The following is a 19364-nucleotide window of genomic DNA, read 5'->3' on the forward strand; positions in this document are numbered from 1 at the left end:
CTGGGAACAGCGTGCTGGGGGGTGGACTGAAAAGAGGTAGCTGGGGGCTTTTTCCTTTCATTTTTTTTCTTTCCCTGGGCGCAGCCTTGGGGGTGCATGCGGAGAACCAGAGCTTCTCTGGAGCAGCATCTGAGGACCTGACCCATGCCCTGTGCCCACTGGCACAGCCCTGGAAGACACAAGCCTTCGGAGATGAGATGCGATTCTTGCACACCCCCCCGTGTGTTTCCCATGGCTGCACCCTGTGGCACTGGGGGTGGGCGGCTTTGCCCAGGGGAGCCCCAGAACCAGTGAGGGAGGAGCTGGGGTGAAGGGTTTGGAGGGGCTGGATGCAGGGGGTGACCCACCCTGCGCAGTGGGTACCCCGTTTCAGCATCTCCCCGGGTGCCCTTCTGGAAGCCACGTGGGACCAAAGCGATCCCGACACCGCGTAAGGGAAATGGAGGCTGATTTAAGTTGAGTGGTTTTTTGTGTGTTGGCTGTTTTTTTTTTTTTTTTTTTTTTTTCTTTCCTTAAGTGCGAACACCATCTGGCTCCCCGAACTCCGTCAGCGCTTCCAGTCCCGAGGCGGCTTCGCTCTCCCTAATTACTGTCATTACGCAGTGGGGTAGTGATTAGGGACGGATGCTGACGAGCGGCGTCAGGAAGGCCGCGTCCCCCGACAGACTCGGCCCACGGAGCCGGGCAGCCTCTCCTCCTCAGCCACTTCGGGGAAGAGCGGAAAGCAGACGGGGGCCTTTTCCAGCTGGGGACCTTCGCGTTTGGTTGGAAGGGGCCTTTTGTTGTCCAGCGGGGGCAGGGGGAGGCCAGGGGGCAGGAGGGCAGCCAGCAACCACCTCTGAGGCGGGTGGGAGACCGCAGAACTCCCCCGTGGGGTGACAGTGCCACCAGGTGGCTGTCACCCCGAGGTGACACCGCTGGCCTTTCGGGCACCCATGTGTGTCCTCTGGGGCTCCCCATGCCGCCCCGCTGCTGGTGGGAGCGCAACCACCGAGCACCCAGCCCACGGGAATTTCGGGGAGCTGAGGGCAGGGGTACGTCGGGCTGCCGCAGCTGCACCCACGGGTGAACGAGCGGGAGACGAAACCTGCTGGGGCTTTCCCCAGACTTTCCCCCCACACCTCTCGCCCTGAAATCCTGGGTCCCCCCCCCCGGCAGGTGAGACCCGGTCTTGGCAGCCTTTCAAGGAACCAAGGCTGGAGGCCGGGAGGCCAGGGAGGAAACCCAGCCCCTGCCCCATGGGGGAAGCAAGAAACTGCCATGGGAAGGCACCGGGGGCTGCGGGAGGGCTCCCAGGAGGGGAGCTCCGCTTTACACTGTTGTTTCTCGTTGTTTCTCTCCTTTCCCTGGGCTGTCCCGTGAAGAAGACGTGTGGTGAGACACCTGAAGAAGAAAGAGCAGGAGCCCCCACCTGAGCAGGAAGAGGGTCTTTTTCTGCAGGATTTTTACATGATTTCCTTTTCCCACCTACCACACCGGTGTGCGGTGAGTGCTGCATGTGCAGGGCTCAGCTGTGGAAATTAGAACGGGCAGCGCGATGGTCCCACTCCTGCCGCCTCCCATCCCGTCCTCCATGACGCAGGTAGCTCTGCCTCCCACGAGCACGCCCTCTGCCAGTGCCAAAATGTCCCCAGCCAGGCACGGGCTGGTTCCCAAAGCGCTTGGGTGTGTTTATTCCCCAGACCAGGCGTGCAAAGGTTGCATCCCCCAGTGACGGGGACGCATCGTGCCTTGAAATGCGTTGGGCATTAGCTGGATCAAGGCTCAGCCCAGCCAGTGCTTTTAGGTTTGGAAGAGGACTGATGGTGAAAAATTTGCTCCCTCGTGCCCTGTGGCAGCTCATGTCATTCCCCTGGTGGGGTGAAGGCAGTGAAACCAGCTGAAGCATCCACGGCCGGGAGAGAAGGGGGCATCGCCCTCTAACAGTACGTGGTCCTGCAGCCCCAGAAGAGACAACATCACCCGGCAGCCACTGGTCAATCCCACCACGATCTGCAGACCTGCGTGGTCCATTGGGTGAGCATGGCAATGTCCTCCAACATCTGAAGACCACGGAAGTGAGGAGAGCACTCTATGTGGGGCGTGATGCTGACTCCAGCCCTGATGACCGGCCATCCATCGATGGTGACATCGGGTACCAGAACTGGTGGTGGATTGGGAACAAAGCTGGAAACGTTCAATGAGGCTCCTCCCGCACTAACGACTTCATTTCCAAATCTTCTTGTACAGGCGAGCCACCTGCATGTGTGTGAACAAGGCCATCGACAGGGAGCTGCCTTGGACCGGCGCTGCTGGTCAATTCTCACACGCAGCAACCCCCTGGAGACACGCACATAAATTAAGTCATCCCTCCTACGCTCACATCACTCCCTGCCTGCTTCTGTGCAGCACGGAAACATCCATCACTGTGAGTCCTGTCACCACGAGTGACACACGGTATTTTTGCAGCCACTGTGAGCTGAAGCGATGGTTGTCTGGGGCCATCATGACAAGCTCCTGCGGCCAGCGCTCCTCTCGACCAGCAGTCTCCACTGCCTGCCCCTGGTCCTCGCTGACTTCAGTCACCGTAGCTTGGAGCAAAGACAAATTTCCCCATCCTCCTTCCCTCGCTGCCTGCTTGGAAAGGCGAACTCGCTTCCCATCCCCAGGGCACCCGTGTGCAGAGGGGGGGGTCCCACCACTGCCCGCGGGTGCCTGCCGCCGCACGAGAGCACCCCGAGGGAATGGGGACCTGGGTGTCACAGCGAGAAGGAGATGGGGAGGCAGGACTGTGCATGGAGAAGATGCTGGATGAGCTTTGCTCCCTTTGGCCCCAAGACTCATTTTATTGAAGTCAGGAGCAAAAATTTGAGATAATGGCGATGGGTTTCATCTTAACGTACCCCCTGCTTCCCCCCTTTCTGGCCGTCCAGCCCCATGTCCCTACAAGTCCCCCCTCCAGGAGCAGACCCATCCGGGCTCCCGAGTTCACCCACGCCTGCACTATGGCAGCCTGGCAGAAGGCAGAGCAGTCCCCGTGATGCTCCCTTCTCACCGGCCCCATTCCTGCCTCTTCCAGATGTGAATCCTTAGGCTTCCTCTGGCGATTACAGGAACACAATCCACAAAAATGGCCAAGTGGCAAAAGTGACAAGTGGCAAAGCCCAGTTCTGTTGCAGCTCAGGTCCACACGAGGCCTTGCATGCCTGGGGAAGGGCTCTGGCTGGCTGCAGGGGACAGCCGGAGAGCCCCAGCCCCGTTCCCCATCCGTCACGGTCTCTCCTCGCCCACGCAGTCCTGGGTGGTTTTGGTGGTGACCAAGGCGGTGGCGCCCAGCTCGGTGGCCGGCAGCGGGAAGCCGTGGCCGTGCTCCTCGTGGTGGGGCCAGGTGGCGGCCAGCAGCACCACGTCGCGCTCGACATCGCCCTGGCAGCACGGCCGCCGCTTCACGCTGTCCCTCCCGGGCGGTCCTGGCGCCTTCAGGCCTCCATTGAGGTGCGGGCAGGGGCCCCGCGCCGGGTCGGCCTCCCCCTCCGGAGCAGCGGGGTCTGGGTAACCGGGGCTGGGCAGGGGGCCGGTTTCACCCAGGCTTTCTGAGAGAAGGACAAGAGAAGGGGTTAGGGGCTGCGAAGCAGGTCCCAGGACAGAGATCTCCTCCCCATTTCTCCTTGAACGCCGCTTCGTAGTGCTTTTTCCCCCCAGAGCGTAACTGGGGAAGCGCAGCTGCGCACTTGCACCTTGAGTCTCCCGTGAGCCTGTGCTGGCGGTGAGCAGCCAGCCCGGCCGCTTCCCTCTTAAAAATAGACTTGTTTACAGCAGCACGCGGCCCTGCGCTGCCCCACGCTGGATTTCTCCCTCCCCTTTCATTTTTGACATCGTTCCCAGGCGTCCCCCGTGGGGCACCATGGCCTCGCCCCCTGGAAATGCCCTGTGGGGAGAGGCACGACCCGGTCCTTCGCCCCATCTCCGGTGCCTCTGGGGACGCCCCTGCGAGATACTCAGCACCCTGGGGTCCCACTGATGGGGGCTGGCTCCAACTCCGTGACCCCTTTGGGACGGCGGCGCCACGCACGTGTAGGAGGGTGCTGGGAACTCCGAGCGGGGTGCTCAGCGTGGGACCCCATCCGTGTGGCTCCTGCCATGTGCGGAGTCCTTTGCCCATTGCCCTCTGGCCGAGGGCAGGGGACCAGATGGTGGTGCACCCCACTGACGAGGTGGGACATGAGTGGGACAGTGTCATCTGAGGTGACACAGAGCCAGCAGCGACCTGCCTTGGGGAGCTGGGAACTGGGACAGGGTGAGCACGAGGTTTCCTACCTTTGGCCTCCTGCTCTGTCTTCCTCCTCTTCCTCCTCTGCTTCCTTGCCTTGAAGGCCAAGAGGCCGCAGAGGGCGGCCAGAAACAGGAGGAGCACCAGCAAGACAGAGACCCCGACCAAAGGGTGGTTGCGGGGCTGGTCCCTGGTGGGCTGGGGGGGGGGGGGGGCCGTGGTGGACGCCACGTGGATGGGCTCTGCTGTGGTGCGAAACGCCGGCGGGGTCAGGAGGGGAAGAGCTGGGGCAAGGGGCAGAGGGCGGTGGTGTTACCCAACAGGCCTCCCGGCCTCCGGATTTGGCGGTGGAGAGAGAAGGAGAGGGACCTTCATCGCTGTCCACCTCCTAGCCCCATCACCACCACCACCCACAGGAGAAGGTTCCCTCCAGCCCAACCCCGGGGGTGCCCTCTAGCCCCTTCGCCCGCCACCGCCTGGCCCCCGCCGCCCTTACTTGCGTTGTCCTTGAAGAGGTCGGAGCACCTCACGCAGAACCTGGTCAGGGGGTCAAAGCAATGCGAGGGGAGGCAGGAGGCGACGGCGTCTGCTTTTCCCGAGGAGGACATGGCCAAGTGCTCCCGCATGGCGCAGCGCAGAGCGGCCGCCCGAGTGTGAAATCGCCGAGCCCCGGGGCGGGTGGCAGAGGGAGATGCAGTCTGTCGAGCCGCCTCGGCTCCCTTGGGGCTCCGGTCGCTGCGCTTCCCCCGGGGCGGATCTTCGCTGGGGAGGAGGAGGGTGCACACCGAAGCCCTACCCCTGGCTGCCCGTGCAACGCGCTGTCCAAGAAGCCCTCTCCTCCAAAACACGCTGCCAAAATCCCCACGGCCTCCGGTGCACCTCCCCGTGCAGCCCTGCAGCCCCCAGCCCGCACCTCCCTCGCCTGCCAGAGAAGAGCCCCTCACGGGGTGGGCTGCGCCTCTCCGAAATCTACCCCGGCCTCCGGCTTCGGGGTATTTGCTGGTCTGCCCCAGTGAAGCCTGCAGTGGTTATATCCGTGGTGGGCCCTGTGTCCACGTGGCTGTGGGCAGAAGTCATGGGCTCAGGTGGTGCGGCTCTGACTGACACAAAAAGGCTGAACTTGCTCTGTGCGTCCCATGCCAGGCCCTTGGCATGGAGCCTCCAAGCCCCTTGGCACCACGTTCCTCAGGGGTTCAGAGCTGGTCCTGCTCTGAGTGACTGCCCAGGGCATGGACAAAGCCAGTCCCACCAGGCAGGCCATGTCCCATACCCGCGGAGGGCACTAAACGTGCTGTGAAGGGCCTTGGGTGTTCCTAATCCTGGGCAGGAGAGGTTTCCTGCCACCACTTGTATGTCAAATCCTGGCGGCTGAGATCTGAAGCAGATAAGCGATGGATTTCAGCACTGCAGGTGGCTCTGTTCCACCCTTACTAAACAAGCACCACGTCCCCTTTTCCTTCACCCCACGGGAAGGAAAGGGACCCCTGTGGCCCCTCTGCAGGCCCGCTCCCACTGAAGGAAGCGCCGCAGCCGCCTGCCCTGGCAAGCCCCTCGCCTCGCTGCAGCCTGCGGGCTCCTCCCAGCGTGGCCATGGCACTCAGGGCATCTCATCGGGGCGAGTGAAAGTCGTGACCAAAACCGGTCGCTGCCCACCAGCACAGCGATTTCACTTCCCCTTACGGCACTGCCGGGCCCGGCCACTGCCTCGCTCGCCCTTCCACGCGCGCACGTGTGCGTGCACGGCCGTGCTGCTCCGCTCCTTGCTGCTCCGTTCTCCTCCGAGGAGCATGGCCCCAGCCGCGGTGACTCAGTTCTTCCACCCCAGCCTTACTCAAATGAAAACTCCCCGAGCATGCCGAGCACTTCCTTCTCTCTTGCTTCGAGGCCGCAAGTGGCAGGCACAGCGGTGAACTCGGCACCCTCTGCCTCGCCGCTGCTGCAGGCACCCACAGGTGCTGCTTCGCTGCCTCGCCGCATGAACCGCCAGGGCCTGTGCCTCCTGTGGGGTATTTTTCCCGTGAAGTGGTAAAATTGGCTGTGCCCTTCTGGTTTCCAGGGGGCTGAGGGTGTTCAGAGCACACGGCTGATTCCCCACTGGTGTCTGGCAGACCTGTGGGCATTTAGGGCCGGCACCCGAGAGGCGGCTTGGTGGCGTGGGGAGCTCTTCGCAGCTCCTTCCTGCTCCCTTCCCGCCCCGTCTGCTCCCACCCGGGCCAGGGAAATGATGTTTGAGCTCACACATAGCAGGGCTTACTCATGGAGAAAATCACCGCTGACTTTCCCGGCAGCGCTCACGTGTGACCAGCGCGCCCAGGGCTCCCCGCACCGGCCCCCGCTGCCTCCCGCGCCTCCGCCTCTCTGCCCCCCGTAGCAGCATCGCTTTTGGAGCAGGAAGAGTTGAGGCTCAGCGGCTGGTTAGTGTTATGGAGTGCTCACATCTAAAGGCTGAATACGCTTGATAATAGCACAAATGCATAATTAAAGAGCAGGAAAAATGACTCACTGGATAAGGAAATGCGCTTTTCTTATCTTCTCTGCAAACGAAAGCCCCAGGAGCTTGGGAGCCTAGCTAACCAAGTGGTTTTATTAAACAAATAAAACAGCAAAAAACATCAAAAGAGCGATTTAAGAGTTATGCCTCAATACCGGAGCCAGAGAATGCTCAGTCCTTGCCACCACCTGCCCCAGACACGCAGGAGGGGGGCTGCCCATGGCTGGGATCGTCCCGCCAGCCCCACGGAGAGCCCACGGGCAGCACGGGCAGCACGGGCAGCACGCACAGCCCGGGAAGCAAAGGCAGGCCCTTGTCCCACACGGGGGGAACAGGTCCCACGTGAGCGGTTCCTCCAGCCTCACGGTGGGTGAAGTGACTCACACGTGCGAGCAGCGCTGGCTGCATCAGAAAATATCCACCGAAAGTTCACCTTGTGCTTCTGTGTGCCGGAAACCCAGAGACGTGTTGATCGCAGAGGTTGCAAGGTGTTTATCTGGCAGACCTGCCCACTTCGGGATGAGCCTCTAGCACGATGCACCAGGCAACCCTTGGCAATGAAAACTGTGCTGCGGGGAGGTTTGGGCTGGAGCTGACCCCGCAGCAGCTCTGAACAGCAGGGGAGGGGGCCCAAGAGCCAGACCCACTGAGGGTCACGTCTGCCCTGCATCCTTGGCCCAGCAGCAAGGGGCACGGAGCTGGTCTGGAAGCCAAAGCTGAGCTGAGCAGCCCAGATTGAATTTTGCATAGCACTTACTTGTGGCCAGCTACTTGCGGGAGCTGCAAGCTCACGCACGGGAAGAGTTCGGTGAATGCATTTGACTAGCAGATCACCCTGGGAAAAGAAGCGTGCTCTCACAAATGATTCCAAACCAGAAGAAATGATGTTTGCCCAGGGAACTGATTTGCTGGCAGGGCGCATCAGGGTCCTGCCACACACGGACACTTACCTTTGGGTACCTGCCAGGATGGCCTCCCAGACCCCTGCCAGCATCTTTGCTTTTGGCTGCTGCCCCATAACCCGTGAGCTGCCGAGCCGGTGCAGCACGGCGGCGTTGGCTGCGGGCTGCGGGACGGTCGCATGCCAAACTCAAGCTGGTTTCAGCCCCACAGCACTGCCACGGGCTGCTGCGCTGTGAGAGGAGCGAGCCGCACGTGTTGGGGCATGAGCCCGGGATGAGAGGCAGGGAAGCGAGTGGCTGCCACACCAAAACGGGCCCCGCAGCAGCGAGCTCGTCGCCGCTGCACGACCGGCCGTGAGGCTGTGGCTGACAGCATCCCCTGTCCTCCCTCTCCAGATAGCAGCACAAGCACCCGGCTGCCTTTCATGGTTCTGCGCTCGTATCTTGTGCTCCCCAGCCGAGCCAGTACCCCCAGCAAGAGAGGGATCTATTGCCACAGGGTGCAGGCTTATAGGAACCATGCAGCCATACAGCATCCCTCCCTAAAATGCAGAGGATGAGGACAGATACAGCTTTTTAGCCCTCTAATCATCTTGTCTCTGAGCTAGATAACCAGGACTGTAAATCCCCGGTGATAATCGCAGACACCATGCCTGCAAGCTCTCCCCCGGACCATTCATTTCGCTTGATGATGCTTTAAAGAGACATCTAATGAGGATAATCTGATTCAAATCCCCTCTGCTTTTGGGTAAGCAGAGCAATTTAGTCCCCCTCAAACTCCTTCTTCCCCCATGGCTCTCTTCATTTCCCCTTCTCATATGAATCACGCTGGGGTTTCCTTTGCTCTTTGCATTACTGTTTTGATTCTTTGATATGACCACCGCAATCAGCATTCACTCTGTTTGGAACCTAATTAGCATGAAATCAGATTCACTTTTTACTCACATCCTCCTGGCGCTACGATGCTGGCCAGTGCCTCGGCTCCCACTTTGGGCGCAGGAACATCGCAGCCCGCTTACGAACCTCCCTCCGTACCTGATTAGATCAGGAGCACTCAGAGGAGAGCCGCGCGCTCAGCCCGGCAATCGAGCCGAGCTTTGGGAAGGGGGGAAGGTCTCAATCACGCTCAGCTTTCAGCGCAGAGCAGATGGCGAACGCACCGACTCCATAATTTATAGGACACCATCACTATGCATTAGCCCCATGCAGAGGCTGAGCTAAGCCAACCCGCACGGGGAGCAGCCTGGCGCAGGTGAGAGCCCACGTGCAGCGGGGCCGGGGGAAGCGCGAGCCTCACGCGCAGCCCAGAGCAGGGGCCGTGACGCCCCGGAGGGGTCACCCCGACCAGGAGTAACGCTGCGCAGCCCACCAACCCGTCTCCAAAGTAGGTCAGCATTACGCAACAGCTGCACACAAGCAGCTCCGCTCCGTTTCCCCGGGAGCAGGAAACAGGAGGGAGAACTGCTCAGGGTGGGCACGTCAGGTTACAACACGGGAGCCAGGGGATGGAAAAGATTAAGACAGAGCACCAGGTAGTAAAAATGCTCCCTGCAAAGCGAGGCGAAGGCTGCCAGTACGCTCATCCAGGGGAACACCACGCTGTTCCCAGAGCTTCCCCAGCTCTGAAGCCTTTGATCCGCTGTTCAGTGCAGCAGCAAGAGGCCCCGAGTCGTGGGACGGGCGAGGATCAGTTAGGCAACGCTGGCACACGGCTGCAAAGAGAGGTCCTCGGCTGCGGCAAGAGCCACAGGTAGTTACAGTCGGAGCCCAGCTGAACGCAGCGCAGGCTCCACATCTGTCAGCTCTGCGCGAGTTAGAAATGGGAACAAGGCAGGGGAAAACAACCGTGTGTGTTCGTGCTGGGGCGATGCCAACACTGCTGTGACATCGGGGCAAGCGGCCAGCACAAAGGGTGGAGAGAGCTGTGAGCCGGCCGCTGCCAGTAATGATGGCATCTCACAGGTCCCCCAGCCTCGGTCAGCACCTGAGGGCATGGAAGGGAAAGGAAAATACACCAAACTGCCAGAAATCGGGGGGAACCTCTGCGGTGCGTTCAGCAATCTGGGCTTTTTAGGCACTGCCAGTGCTCACCACAACGCTTCTGCCTGGCTCCTGCGCACAACGCGGTGCTTCAGCTCCCCAGGCACAGCTCGCTGCGGCACAGAGGTGACAGTGGGAGGATGCGGAGGACAGAGGACACAGCAGCCCCCGCACCAGAGCAGGGGCCCCGTTTCCCAAGGGGAGGTGGCTTCTCGCTTTGTTTTCGTCCTCACCCCACCTCAGTGCTCCTTCCTGTGACGTGCAGAGCCCCCGGGGCTCTTGTGCCCAGCTCGCAGCTGCACCTGGGCCGGCGGTGGGGAGGCGCACGTATGTAAAGCATGGGCTCTTTCACACACCGCTGACTTCCCCCTGCCAAGGACACGGCGAGGCAGGGGGACATCCACAGCTCCTTCCAGGGCTGCTTGCAGGGCTAGACGTGTCACACAAGCCCCTCGTGATGCAGTGAGCCTGAGGGGGACCACAGCACCGTGGCATGTGGCAGCTCCTCCTGCAGCCCGCGTGCCACGAGCCCCCTAAATCCCTGCATCCCATCGCTCCGGCTCATCACATCCAAGCTGGCCCGAGGGGATCCGTCCTGCTTAGCATCTCCGCGCCGTATTAATATTTAACGGTGAGAGAGAGCCAGAGACTTTGATTTCTCCCCCAGCCAGCTCAAGGACAACTCGGCTGCGCGGGGAATTTCAGTGCTTCAGAAGGTGGGTTTGCCCCAGTTCGCAACAAAACTCAACCCTGTTGCAAGGCCCTGCGAGAAGAAAGGGAGCCCGGTGTCAGCCTCTCTGCTGCAGAGGCAGGTGGCAAGCGGCACAGACACAGCCGAGCTCAGCAGGGTCCCACCAAGCCCCCCTCTGCCTTCCCCCAGAGCTGCGGCAAACACCAACCTCAGCTTATCAGGAGAGCCCTGATCTGGATTTGTAACCCCAAGGACACCAAAACACGGTGCCAATGTCAACTCTCTGCCATCGTGGAGGGCACAGCTCCTGCTTTACGGGCAGCGCCAGCAAGGCACAGTGATTTTTAACACACGTGCCCAGAGCCATGCAAGAAATCACAACCACGGAGACAAAGCGAGCCCGGCGTTTCTGCTCCGGCTCTGGGCTGTGCCAGCCCTTGCTTTCTGTTGCGTACAAATCACTCCCCAGCAGTGAAGGACAGCTGGTCACCAAACAGGGAGGAAACGGAGACCACCCGCCCTGCAGGGGACATGGCCGGGGGCATGGGCCTGCCCAGGGAGACAGAAGAGCGGGGACACTCAGGTTCAGCCAGAGCAAATATTAGGGGTGGCCTTGAGTCTAGATCTCTACCACCAGTTCCAAGGTTTGGAGGGCGGGCAAATCACCAGGGCTGGGTTTATCTCTGATCGCTGTTGCAGGACAGAGATAATTTACTCCAGGCCCCGTATCAGCACATGGGCTCTCCCCAGTAGTACAGACCGGGCACAGCACGTGTCCTGCTGCACCTACAAGTTGGTCTGATTTAACTGCTGATTTAACTGCAAAGCTGGCAAGAAAAGCTTCTCTTGGAAAACCTGGGCTAACAGAGAGCTATAATCCAGACAGATAATGCTAACCATGCTGAGTTGTGCTGAAATCTCTTAGCACCTCCATAAGCAGCTTGGCTAGCATGGTAGGGACACAAAATCTTCCTCCTGTGGGTCGTGCTGCTGTATCAGGAGAGCCCCCGTTAGTTTCACTCAGCTCCACCAGCTCAGAAGCACTGCCTCACCAAAGCTTCCTTCAGTGCTACTGGTATAAGTCCTACTGTACTAATTAAACCGCTTTCACACTAATTTTGCTGATGCACAGCTGACAAACAAAAACATCCACAAATTGAAGTAGTCAAACCAGCAAAGCTGAGTACTTTTGCCACAGAGAGAGGGGGATTTCTTTTAGTACATCTCCAAACAGATTGGGAACTGAGGCACAGAGAGATGAAGAGAAAAAAACTCCAAAATATTTCTGTTAGTTTAGATTTTAGCCAGCTGGACAAGGTCTTTCGTGCTGTTCAAACACAACAGAACCCAAGTGACTAGCCTTAATTCAACTTCAGGCCCTCTATGTGCCTGATCACGGTCCAAACACACTTTCACAAGACCTTTATCAAACATTAATGCTGGCTACCCCATCTAGATCAAAGGTATCCTCAGCTGCCTCATCTGCTCTGCTTTGTTATGTCCTGTCTAAACTAATAGCTGACAGTTCCTAGAGGTATTTACACAGTTGTAGCTGTAGCTTTAGATGTGTCCCAACTACTTTCGGTTGTAAAACATGATGGACCTGAGACACAGTGTCATATTCTTAGATACGCTCCGCTTCCCCTGCCAGTTCTATTAAAGACTTTCTCCTAAGAGTAGGAAAAATATTTGCCCCAAGGTGAAGCGAGATGTTGCTCTTAAGGAACTAGCTTTTATTTTGTACCAGCTAGGATTCAGCCACCTGTGGGCAGCACAAACAGCATCTTTCTCCTTTAGAAGAGGTAGAAGGAGAAAAATTCTGTATCTAACACAGCGATGGAAAACAACCCACTACGTTTGAAGGTGCTGGACAGTAGCGCACGGGGGTTGTGTTCTGGGCGAACCAAAGAAAGTTTCATTTTCACCAGTTCAGAAAGCACAGCCAGAGAAATTACTCCTGAGGCTGAGCCCAGCAGTTATCAGAGGCAACCGGAGCGCGGCCTAGGTGGCGGAAGTCTCCCTGCCCTACAGCGGTTGCAGAGGACACCAAGGACTCGTTCACTTTTCGTTCTGTGCCGCAGGCCTCCCTCCCCTCCCCCAGGCTGCACCTGCACGTCGAGAGCGAATCGAAACCAGTCTATTCTGAACCACGGTCTCATTTTATTTTCAGGGACCCAAAGTGAGAGCGAGGCCGAGCCGGCACAGCCAACGGAGAAACCGGTCTGCCGGCGCCATTGCCCCTCCGGGGGCGAGGTCCTGGCGAGCAGCAGCGCAGTGCTAGGCCCCGTCCTTCCTACGTGGCCATGAGTGTTTGCACATCTTTCTCCGCTGGGTTTCAGCCAGAGTCCGTCCCTTTTGGACTCTGTAACACAGCTGACTGGTTCGGCTCCTTTGTTCCAGCCGACAACCAACGTTGCGTGTCCTCTGAGCAAGGAGACAGGCTCTGTGCCTTGCTGGGCTGTCTTCGCAAGGACTGCCAACACTCACAGCTGACAAAGCCCGCAGTGCTGCTTTCTGCTCACGGGCAGATGTCAGAAACAGGCTCAGCAGAACAGCACACGCAGTCAGAGCTCTGCACCTAGGGACATTAAAGCAGACTAGCAGGGATTCAATAAATGATACCAAAGGGGAGCTTAGCAGATTCTCTCAAGACTTCATTTCTACCTGGCATGCAATTTTGGGTAAACAACATCCCAGTATTTCAAGAAACACGGTATTCTGGCAGGTAGTTCAATTCAGTTCACGGGAAGGATCAAATTTGGAAAGCTTTTGCCACCACCACGTGGCCAGAACGGTGACTGCAGCCCAGCAAGTAACAACTAAACAACATGCAAAATGCCAGCAGGGGCCAGTTTCACTGCCAGGGCAGGCTGGGAGAACACGTTCGTAGGTTTTAGAGCACATACCACACACCTAAACAAAAAACATACTAAGAGCTTTTAAATATTACACATTTTATTAACTTAGAACTTAAACAATCACTATGGACTGACAGTAAGAATAAGGCATGAGTCACTGCTGATGGGAACCTATTCGTTAAGGGACTATACACGGTATAAGCCCAGTTTCCAAGCCAACACCGTATGTTTTCAGGATGTTGCTATAGTCCAGTTTGCTGTGTTTCATCTCTGGCCAGCCCCAGAGTGCAGAGCCTCAGCCCTAGGGATGCTGGAGGGACAAGTGCAGTCCTGCAGCTCTCTGGAGCTCTTTACCTCGGGAGAAAGATCTGATTTCCACTGGAAGCTGTACGTTTCTCCTTCAGTGGCACGCCTGTCAGGGCTGTAACACAAAGTACTGCTATACTCTGAGTTACAACCCTCCTCATTTGTTGACTCGGAGGTTAGACCTCTCTGGAGAACTGCTCCTCGGTTTGCAGGGACTGACTTGCAGCAGAACAGTCCACAGCTGTCCAAATCACGTTATCCTGGGCTTAAGAGACAGAGCCTTTTTTCTCTAAAGATATAAAAGAAAGCTAAAGTGCTAGATTATCTTCTTTAGTCCCTTCCTCCCCAATTATGTACCAGGCACGGAAATGCTGAGCCCTTCACTGGGCAGATGCTCACACAGCTGGATCATTAACTGCCAACTGCAGTATCTAGAAGCTGCAGGACAGCCTTCCTCACCCTTTTATTCTCTTGGTGGGGAAACAAAATCTGGCACTGAGGTTTTGCATCACTCCCAAGTACTGTATTCCAATTGCAAGGAAGCAGAAGCCTGCTGCCTCACCTCTAGTACTTCTGGTCTACTGGAACTAAGATATTCAGCCATGACACAGAGCATTTGGGATAGTGGGCTGTTATTTTTGATATTCTCTCACTAAAACGTGTAGCTCCTGGCCACTGGCTAATGGGTGAAATTTAAACTTCAACGTGAAATGGGACTCAGATGTAGTAACAGTTAGAGATCCCCAATTCAAACTATCTTCCCTCCCCACCTATACCTTATCCACTCAACAGGAATCAAACTTTTTTGACAGGCTAGCAACTACAAACAGCTCTGCAAGGGTGTAATAAGTCAGGCAAGAAAGCTTCCTAATGTGATTCCAACAACAGCAGCAGCTTGAATGCCTGGAAGTAAAGAAAAGTGATGAACCTGTACAAATTCTCACAACAAGACACTAGTCATCAGCAGAGCTCCTCATCAGCGAGCCAAAAGTCAGGGCAGAAACTCCTGGTACGTGACCAGCACAGATCTGTAACATCCGGAGAAGCCGTTGAGCAGTGGTAGCTCGTATCGTTTCCAACTGGAAACAAAATGGAGAAATTATTTAATCAATGTCAGAAAAAGAAAAGCACTGCTTAGCTGTGATAAAGAACTGTAACCAGAGCTAAGTCTGGTTCAGAGCTCTGTATAAAGAGGACACCCATGAGATCAATTTACTCCCCAAACGTTAGAAGAGGTGCAGTGTTCTGCCAGCTGAAAACCCTAAGAAAGTTTCAAGTGCCCAAACTCACTAGTTCTGATTGGCTGAGAAAGGGGGGGGGGGGGCAAGCAGAGAAACTGCCAAAGGCACAAATATTATCTGCTGATAGGGAAGCGGTCCCTGAGGATGGAATGATGCTTAAATGGAAAAGTAAGATGTGCCTCTGCTCAATGCCAAACTCTCCTGCCAGCTTTTTCTGGTTACCTGCTTGGTCTGAAGAGTAGCATATCAGACTGCAAAACAGCCTGGAAGCAACAAAGCCCCGCTAACAGAAGCATTGTGCAGGAAAGTAAAAAAATAAAATAAAAATCACAGAGCAAACAGCTCAGGGGCTCCCAGGAAGAGAAAACGCTTCAAGGAACAAGTGTACCAAGGCTTTGCGTATCAGATAAGTTTCTCATAAACTTAGACCTGGTTTTCTGAGGCTTTGAAGTGGCATGGGAAGGTGCAGAAAATCTAGAAGACCCACATCAAGGACAGTCGGCCTCCTGTACCTTTTGAACCTGTTCTTGTAAAAAGAGTCTGGTCTCTGATGCTACCTCCGTGTGACAACAGCATACCTAGATGTATTTATTGCCGATGTAACGGTGTTACTAAAGAGCAGAGAGCAGTGGAATTCCCAAATCCCTTCCGACACCAAACAGGCATCTCACCTCCAGCTCGCATAACAGCACAGGACTGCAGTAGATGTCTCTCAGTTTCCAGATGGCATTCATCTCTATGCTGCAGTTATTCACCCTGCCAACTACGGAAAAAGTTTTTCTGCATTACTAGCCACATAATCATCATTCAGTGAAGAGAAGTACCAAGATATTCTGCATCTGCAAAATGATCCCCAGCTCATTTTGAGAGCATCGTAGAAGGTAAGGCACCAGTGAGCAGTACAAACAGAATGGTACAAGATGTGCGGTGGAATTAGCACAGAAGTCTTTCATAACACCGACAGCAGGAATAGTATCGCCACATTACTGGGTGCTGTACTGTTAGCATTTGGGATAAGGGACCCATCAGCACACGATCAGCAGGAGCAGAACCTTCCACTCGTTAATCAGAAGCCCTCCTGGGGTATCGCAGGGTGTTCATTTCTCCAAGGACTTCCCTCTGTCAGGAGAGCCATAGCACAAGACAACACCGAGGTTCTTCCCCACCCCCAATTTAGGCCTCCTGACCCCCAAATTCCAGGGACACAGCACCTCTGTTCCGACACCGAGCAGGATGGGATGGCCCCTCCAGCTCCCCCACGCTGAAGCAGGGAAGTGATGCAGGAAAGCATCCTCTTCCCTCAGGAGACAGAGAGAAATATTAGAGACACAATGGGGCCAGACAGCACACAGCAGGGATACCAGTCTTGTATTAAAACTATACTTAATAGTTTAGTAGCTCATCCATTTAGAATCATTTTATTGCCACAGGATCATATGCTCCTCACTGCTACTTTGAGACTACCATTAAGACTGATCTGCAAGAGCAGGCAGAACAGACTTCTGCAGTGGCACAGAAAAAAATAATAACAGGATTCATATTCGGGAGTGAGGGACAGACAAGAGAGTTCTGATTGGAAAATCAAAATGTGGAGGTCAAGTGAGCACGAGAGGATAGAGCCATATTTTAGCTAAGAAAACAAGAACAGGTAGATGAGCTCAGATTTGATTTAAACAAAGCTTTGATAAAGCCACTGGCCACCGTTGTTTTGTTTCATATTTAGCCACTGCCTTATTTTAAGGAAAGCAATAGTGAGCTGTGCTGCTCAGAGAAGGGAGAGGGCAGATGCCATACGTACCCCCGGTGACAAGGAAGCATACTTTGCCCAGGAAGAAGCTGGCATCTACATAAGCTAGCGAAGCTTCAACGTTCTTCAAGCTGTCAGAAAAGCACAGACAATCCAGTTGGACAGGGAGGTAAAACCAGCACAGCACAAGGACAAAGGGAATAACGTTCAGAAGCGCAGCTGGAAAACCAACGATGTTAACACCTGCCCATCTGAGAGCCGGCAGAACCACGCTTTATGTTAAAAGCATGGCATCAGAGACCTCTGAAATACCCGCAGCTGTTAAATAATCCATAAAATATCTTTTCTACCCGAGACTCAACAGTAAGACTTTGGTTCGAACAGTGCCCTCCAAGGTTTGTGGGCACTAAGCATCCAAACTCATTAGCATCCAACGAGACTTCAGTACTACTTAGGCTCTTTCAGCAAAGGCAACCCACACATTTCTGCAGCACCATCTGTGCTGTAAGGATGCAGCTGGGCCTGTCATTTTGGTAAATGAGAGTCCAGGATCATCAGTCAAAAGTTAAGTAAGTAAGAAAATGCTGACTTCTGTGCCCAAGCAAGTCTTTACTTACGGCCTGGGAACACAAAATCATTTCTACAAAGATGAGCATGAGATGAGAGAGAGATCAATCCATGCAGACCTTTCTCTTCTGCCTGGGGACTTGTGCAGTGCTGCTGCCACTTGGCCAGTGCAGTGGGAACACAGGCACAGCATGGGCTGGTTATTAGGTGGCACTGCCCAGTATGTTTTAGCTGCCAGCATACTACAGAACTTTAAAATTAGAAATGATGGCAGGGATGTAGAGACAGCATCTTTCCAAAGCTCAGTTCAGATCGCCCCCTGTCCTGGAAGGAATTCTGGCTGCTCTGCTACAGCACAAGATGCACATCACTGGGCAGAGCAGTTCAATCCTAGTCCACTGCTAGAGGAAAAAAAACAAAACACTACATGCATCACCAAGCTCTTCTACCACAACAAGTCTTGGGTTTAAAATCCCATGATTCTGACACACACACAAAAAAAAGTAGGTTTAGGCATCAATCCAAGAAGGACTATCAGCTTCCCCTCTCAATTCTTTGCCCTCCTTTTACCTGTATTTACTCTGGATGTCGATAATAAATACAATCAGATCTATCCTGGGCCGAAGGTGATCCCTCTCTGCAGGTAAGGGGAGGGATGTTGCAAGGTGGCTGAAAGATAACAAAATTTGCCAGGTCAACCAAATAGCTTGGCAAGGGAGCATCCACATAACCACAACCACGTTGCCGCTGCTGTTCACCATATAGCATAACTAGCTGGCTTCCTGCTGACGTGAAGTTCCTAGGCACCAAGGAGACACAGAGATTCTTCAAGTTAGATTCTCACCTCTTAACCCTATTCATAGCTTCTGGCAGCCGTGGACTTGCTAATCTCAGATATTTATAATGGGAGGCTTAATAGAGCGTAACAAAACTCAAAAAAAGTCTCCCCACAGAGGCACGTGACAGTCAGCACATTTTGTTGTTAACAGACCTTTCAAACAAAGTGAGCCCCAGTGCTTTACCTGTGTATTTTGCTAGACAGTTTCAGTTAAAGTGTGTCAACGCTTGCACGTGCACAGCCAGCTTAGGTGCCCTCCTACACAGCAATGCCACCACCATGCAGCTGTGGCAAGAACTATGGGGTTTGGTGTCTCTTCCACTGGGAGGGCGAAAGGCATCTGTAGCACGTGTCTGGGCTTTCCATGGGGAAGAATGCTGTCAATATCATGTTTTTGGAAGACCACCCAAAATATGAATCAGAAGTGAACGCTTCTTTCTGTGTGGCTTGTAGTTTGGTCTGCCAGTTTACGAATAAAGGTGCTTTGTTTCGGGGGAGTGAGGAAGGTACCAGCGGACAGAAACCTTCTGAAACTAATGGAAGCCACGAGCAAGATATGCTCTAACACCAACATGCTTAGAAATTTAAGGAGAAGCTGTGGCAAGGCGAAAGTACCAGGTTTCATTGTCTGAAAAACAAAAAAAGCTGCACGGTTTGGATTTCTGTATTTAAACCAACATCACTAGGTGACGTCTCCAGACATGTGAAGGCTTTTTTTTTTTGCTTCCCCAGCAGGAAGAGACATATAAACCTGCGATTCTTCTCCCAGGCAGGCCTGCCAGACGAGACACGTTCCTTTGTGATGTGCATAACCCCAAAGCACCCCAAAAACCGGGCAGGGCCGCATCTCCTGCTGCGTTACACCAGCTTGTATGTACCGGCTCCTGTGCCCCTGAAGCTCCCAGGGGCAGCCAGCCAGTTAGGGCACTCCGTGGCTCAGCAGAGGCTGGGGGACAAGCGGACAGAAGCGTGTGGTTAGTTAATTAAGGCTACGAGCACTCACATGCTGATCTTGAACTCCTTCTGCTCCCGCAGGATGGCCTCCGCCAGCCGCTGCTGCGCGCTCCCGTCCGCGCCCACCAGCTGCGGGCGGCAGGCGGCGCGCTCAGGGGCGGCCCCGCCCACCGTCCCGCCAAGGGGGGCGTGGCCTCATTTGCATACTGCCGCGGCGCGGCCTATCGCGGCTCGGGGGGTGTGGCCAGAGGGTGGTGGGCGTGGCCATCGGGGATAGGGGCGGGGCCAGCGCGACCGTTGGCGCTGTGGGGGGGGGGGGCGGGGGGCTGGGGGGAGGCGGGGCCGGGGCAGCCCTACCAGCAAGGTGGCGGAGTTGAGCGCCGGCAGCTTGTCGAAGGGCCGCACCGCCGCCATCCCGCGCCGCCGTTCGAAAGAGGCCGCGCGGCCCGCCCCCCGGTGACGTCACGTGTGGGGGCGTGG

General features: G+C 55.7%; 2 protein-coding genes across 7 annotated transcripts; both read right to left on the reverse strand.

Annotated features, from left to right (window-relative positions):
• Positions 1 to 2673: 2673 nt before the first annotated feature.
• LOC118156913 (tumor necrosis factor receptor superfamily member 13C-like) lies at positions 2674 to 5159 on the reverse strand. Its single transcript, XM_035311139.1, has 3 exons — positions 4746 to 5159; positions 4297 to 4494; positions 2674 to 3572 (listed from the first exon to the last, which is right to left on the reverse strand). The coding sequence occupies exons 1-3, from the start codon at positions 4873 to 4875 to the stop codon at positions 3250 to 3252; spliced, it is 651 nt and encodes a 216-aa protein (XP_035167030.1). The 5' UTR covers positions 4876 to 5159; the 3' UTR covers positions 2674 to 3249.
• An 8148-nt stretch (positions 5160 to 13307) lies between these two features.
• LOC118156910 (centromere protein M-like) lies at positions 13308 to 19364 on the reverse strand. Of its 6 annotated transcripts, none has more exons than XM_035311135.1 (7): positions 19242 to 19364; positions 18934 to 19013; positions 17663 to 17761; positions 16577 to 16656; positions 15450 to 15541; positions 14485 to 14616; positions 13308 to 13778 (listed from the first exon to the last, which is right to left on the reverse strand). In XM_035311135.1, exons 1-6 carry the CDS (start codon positions 19296 to 19298, stop codon positions 14491 to 14493), a joined length of 534 nt encoding a protein of 177 aa, XP_035167026.1. In that variant the 5' UTR covers positions 19299 to 19364; the 3' UTR covers positions 13308 to 13778; positions 14485 to 14490. The 6 variants fall into 6 exon arrangements, with proteins under 6 accessions (XP_035167026.1, XP_035167024.1, XP_035167025.1 ...); XM_035311133.1 differs by having other exon boundaries at positions 13308 to 13826; XM_035311134.1 differs by having other exon boundaries at positions 13311 to 13778; positions 14466 to 14616.

Source organism: Oxyura jamaicensis, assembly GCF_011077185.1.
Source record: "Oxyura jamaicensis isolate SHBP4307 breed ruddy duck chromosome 1 unlocalized genomic scaffold, BPBGC_Ojam_1.0 oxy1_random_OJ106547, whole genome shotgun sequence".
Lineage (NCBI taxonomy): Eukaryota > Metazoa > Chordata > Aves > Anseriformes > Anatidae > Oxyura > Oxyura jamaicensis.

Bases quoted from the DNA above. Each gene is read 5' to 3' on its own strand.
- LOC118156910 (XM_035311135.1), bottom strand. From the start codon at position 19,298: ATGGCGGCGGTGCGGCCCTTCGACAAGCTGCCGGCGCTCAACTCCGCC. The intron at 19,014-19,241 runs GTAGGGCTGCCC...TGCCGCCCGCAG, and splicing joins TCAACTCCGCCACCTTGCTG to CTGGTGGGCGCGGACGGGAG. The intron at 15,542-16,576 runs GTACGTATGGCA...CTTTTTCCGTAG, and splicing joins ATGCTTCCTTGTCACCGGGG to TTGGCAGGGTGAATAACTGC.
- LOC118156913 (XM_035311139.1), bottom strand. From the start codon at position 4,875: ATGCGGGAGCACTTGGCCATGTCCTCCTCGGGAAAAGCAGACGCCGTC. The intron at 4,495-4,745 runs GTAAGGGCGGCG...TTCGCACCACAG, and splicing joins CCTCTTCAAGGACAACGCAA to CAGAGCCCATCCACGTGGCG. The intron at 3,573-4,296 runs GTAGGAAACCTC...TCCTTCTCTCAG, and splicing joins GACAGAGCAGGAGGCCAAAG to AAAGCCTGGGTGAAACCGGC.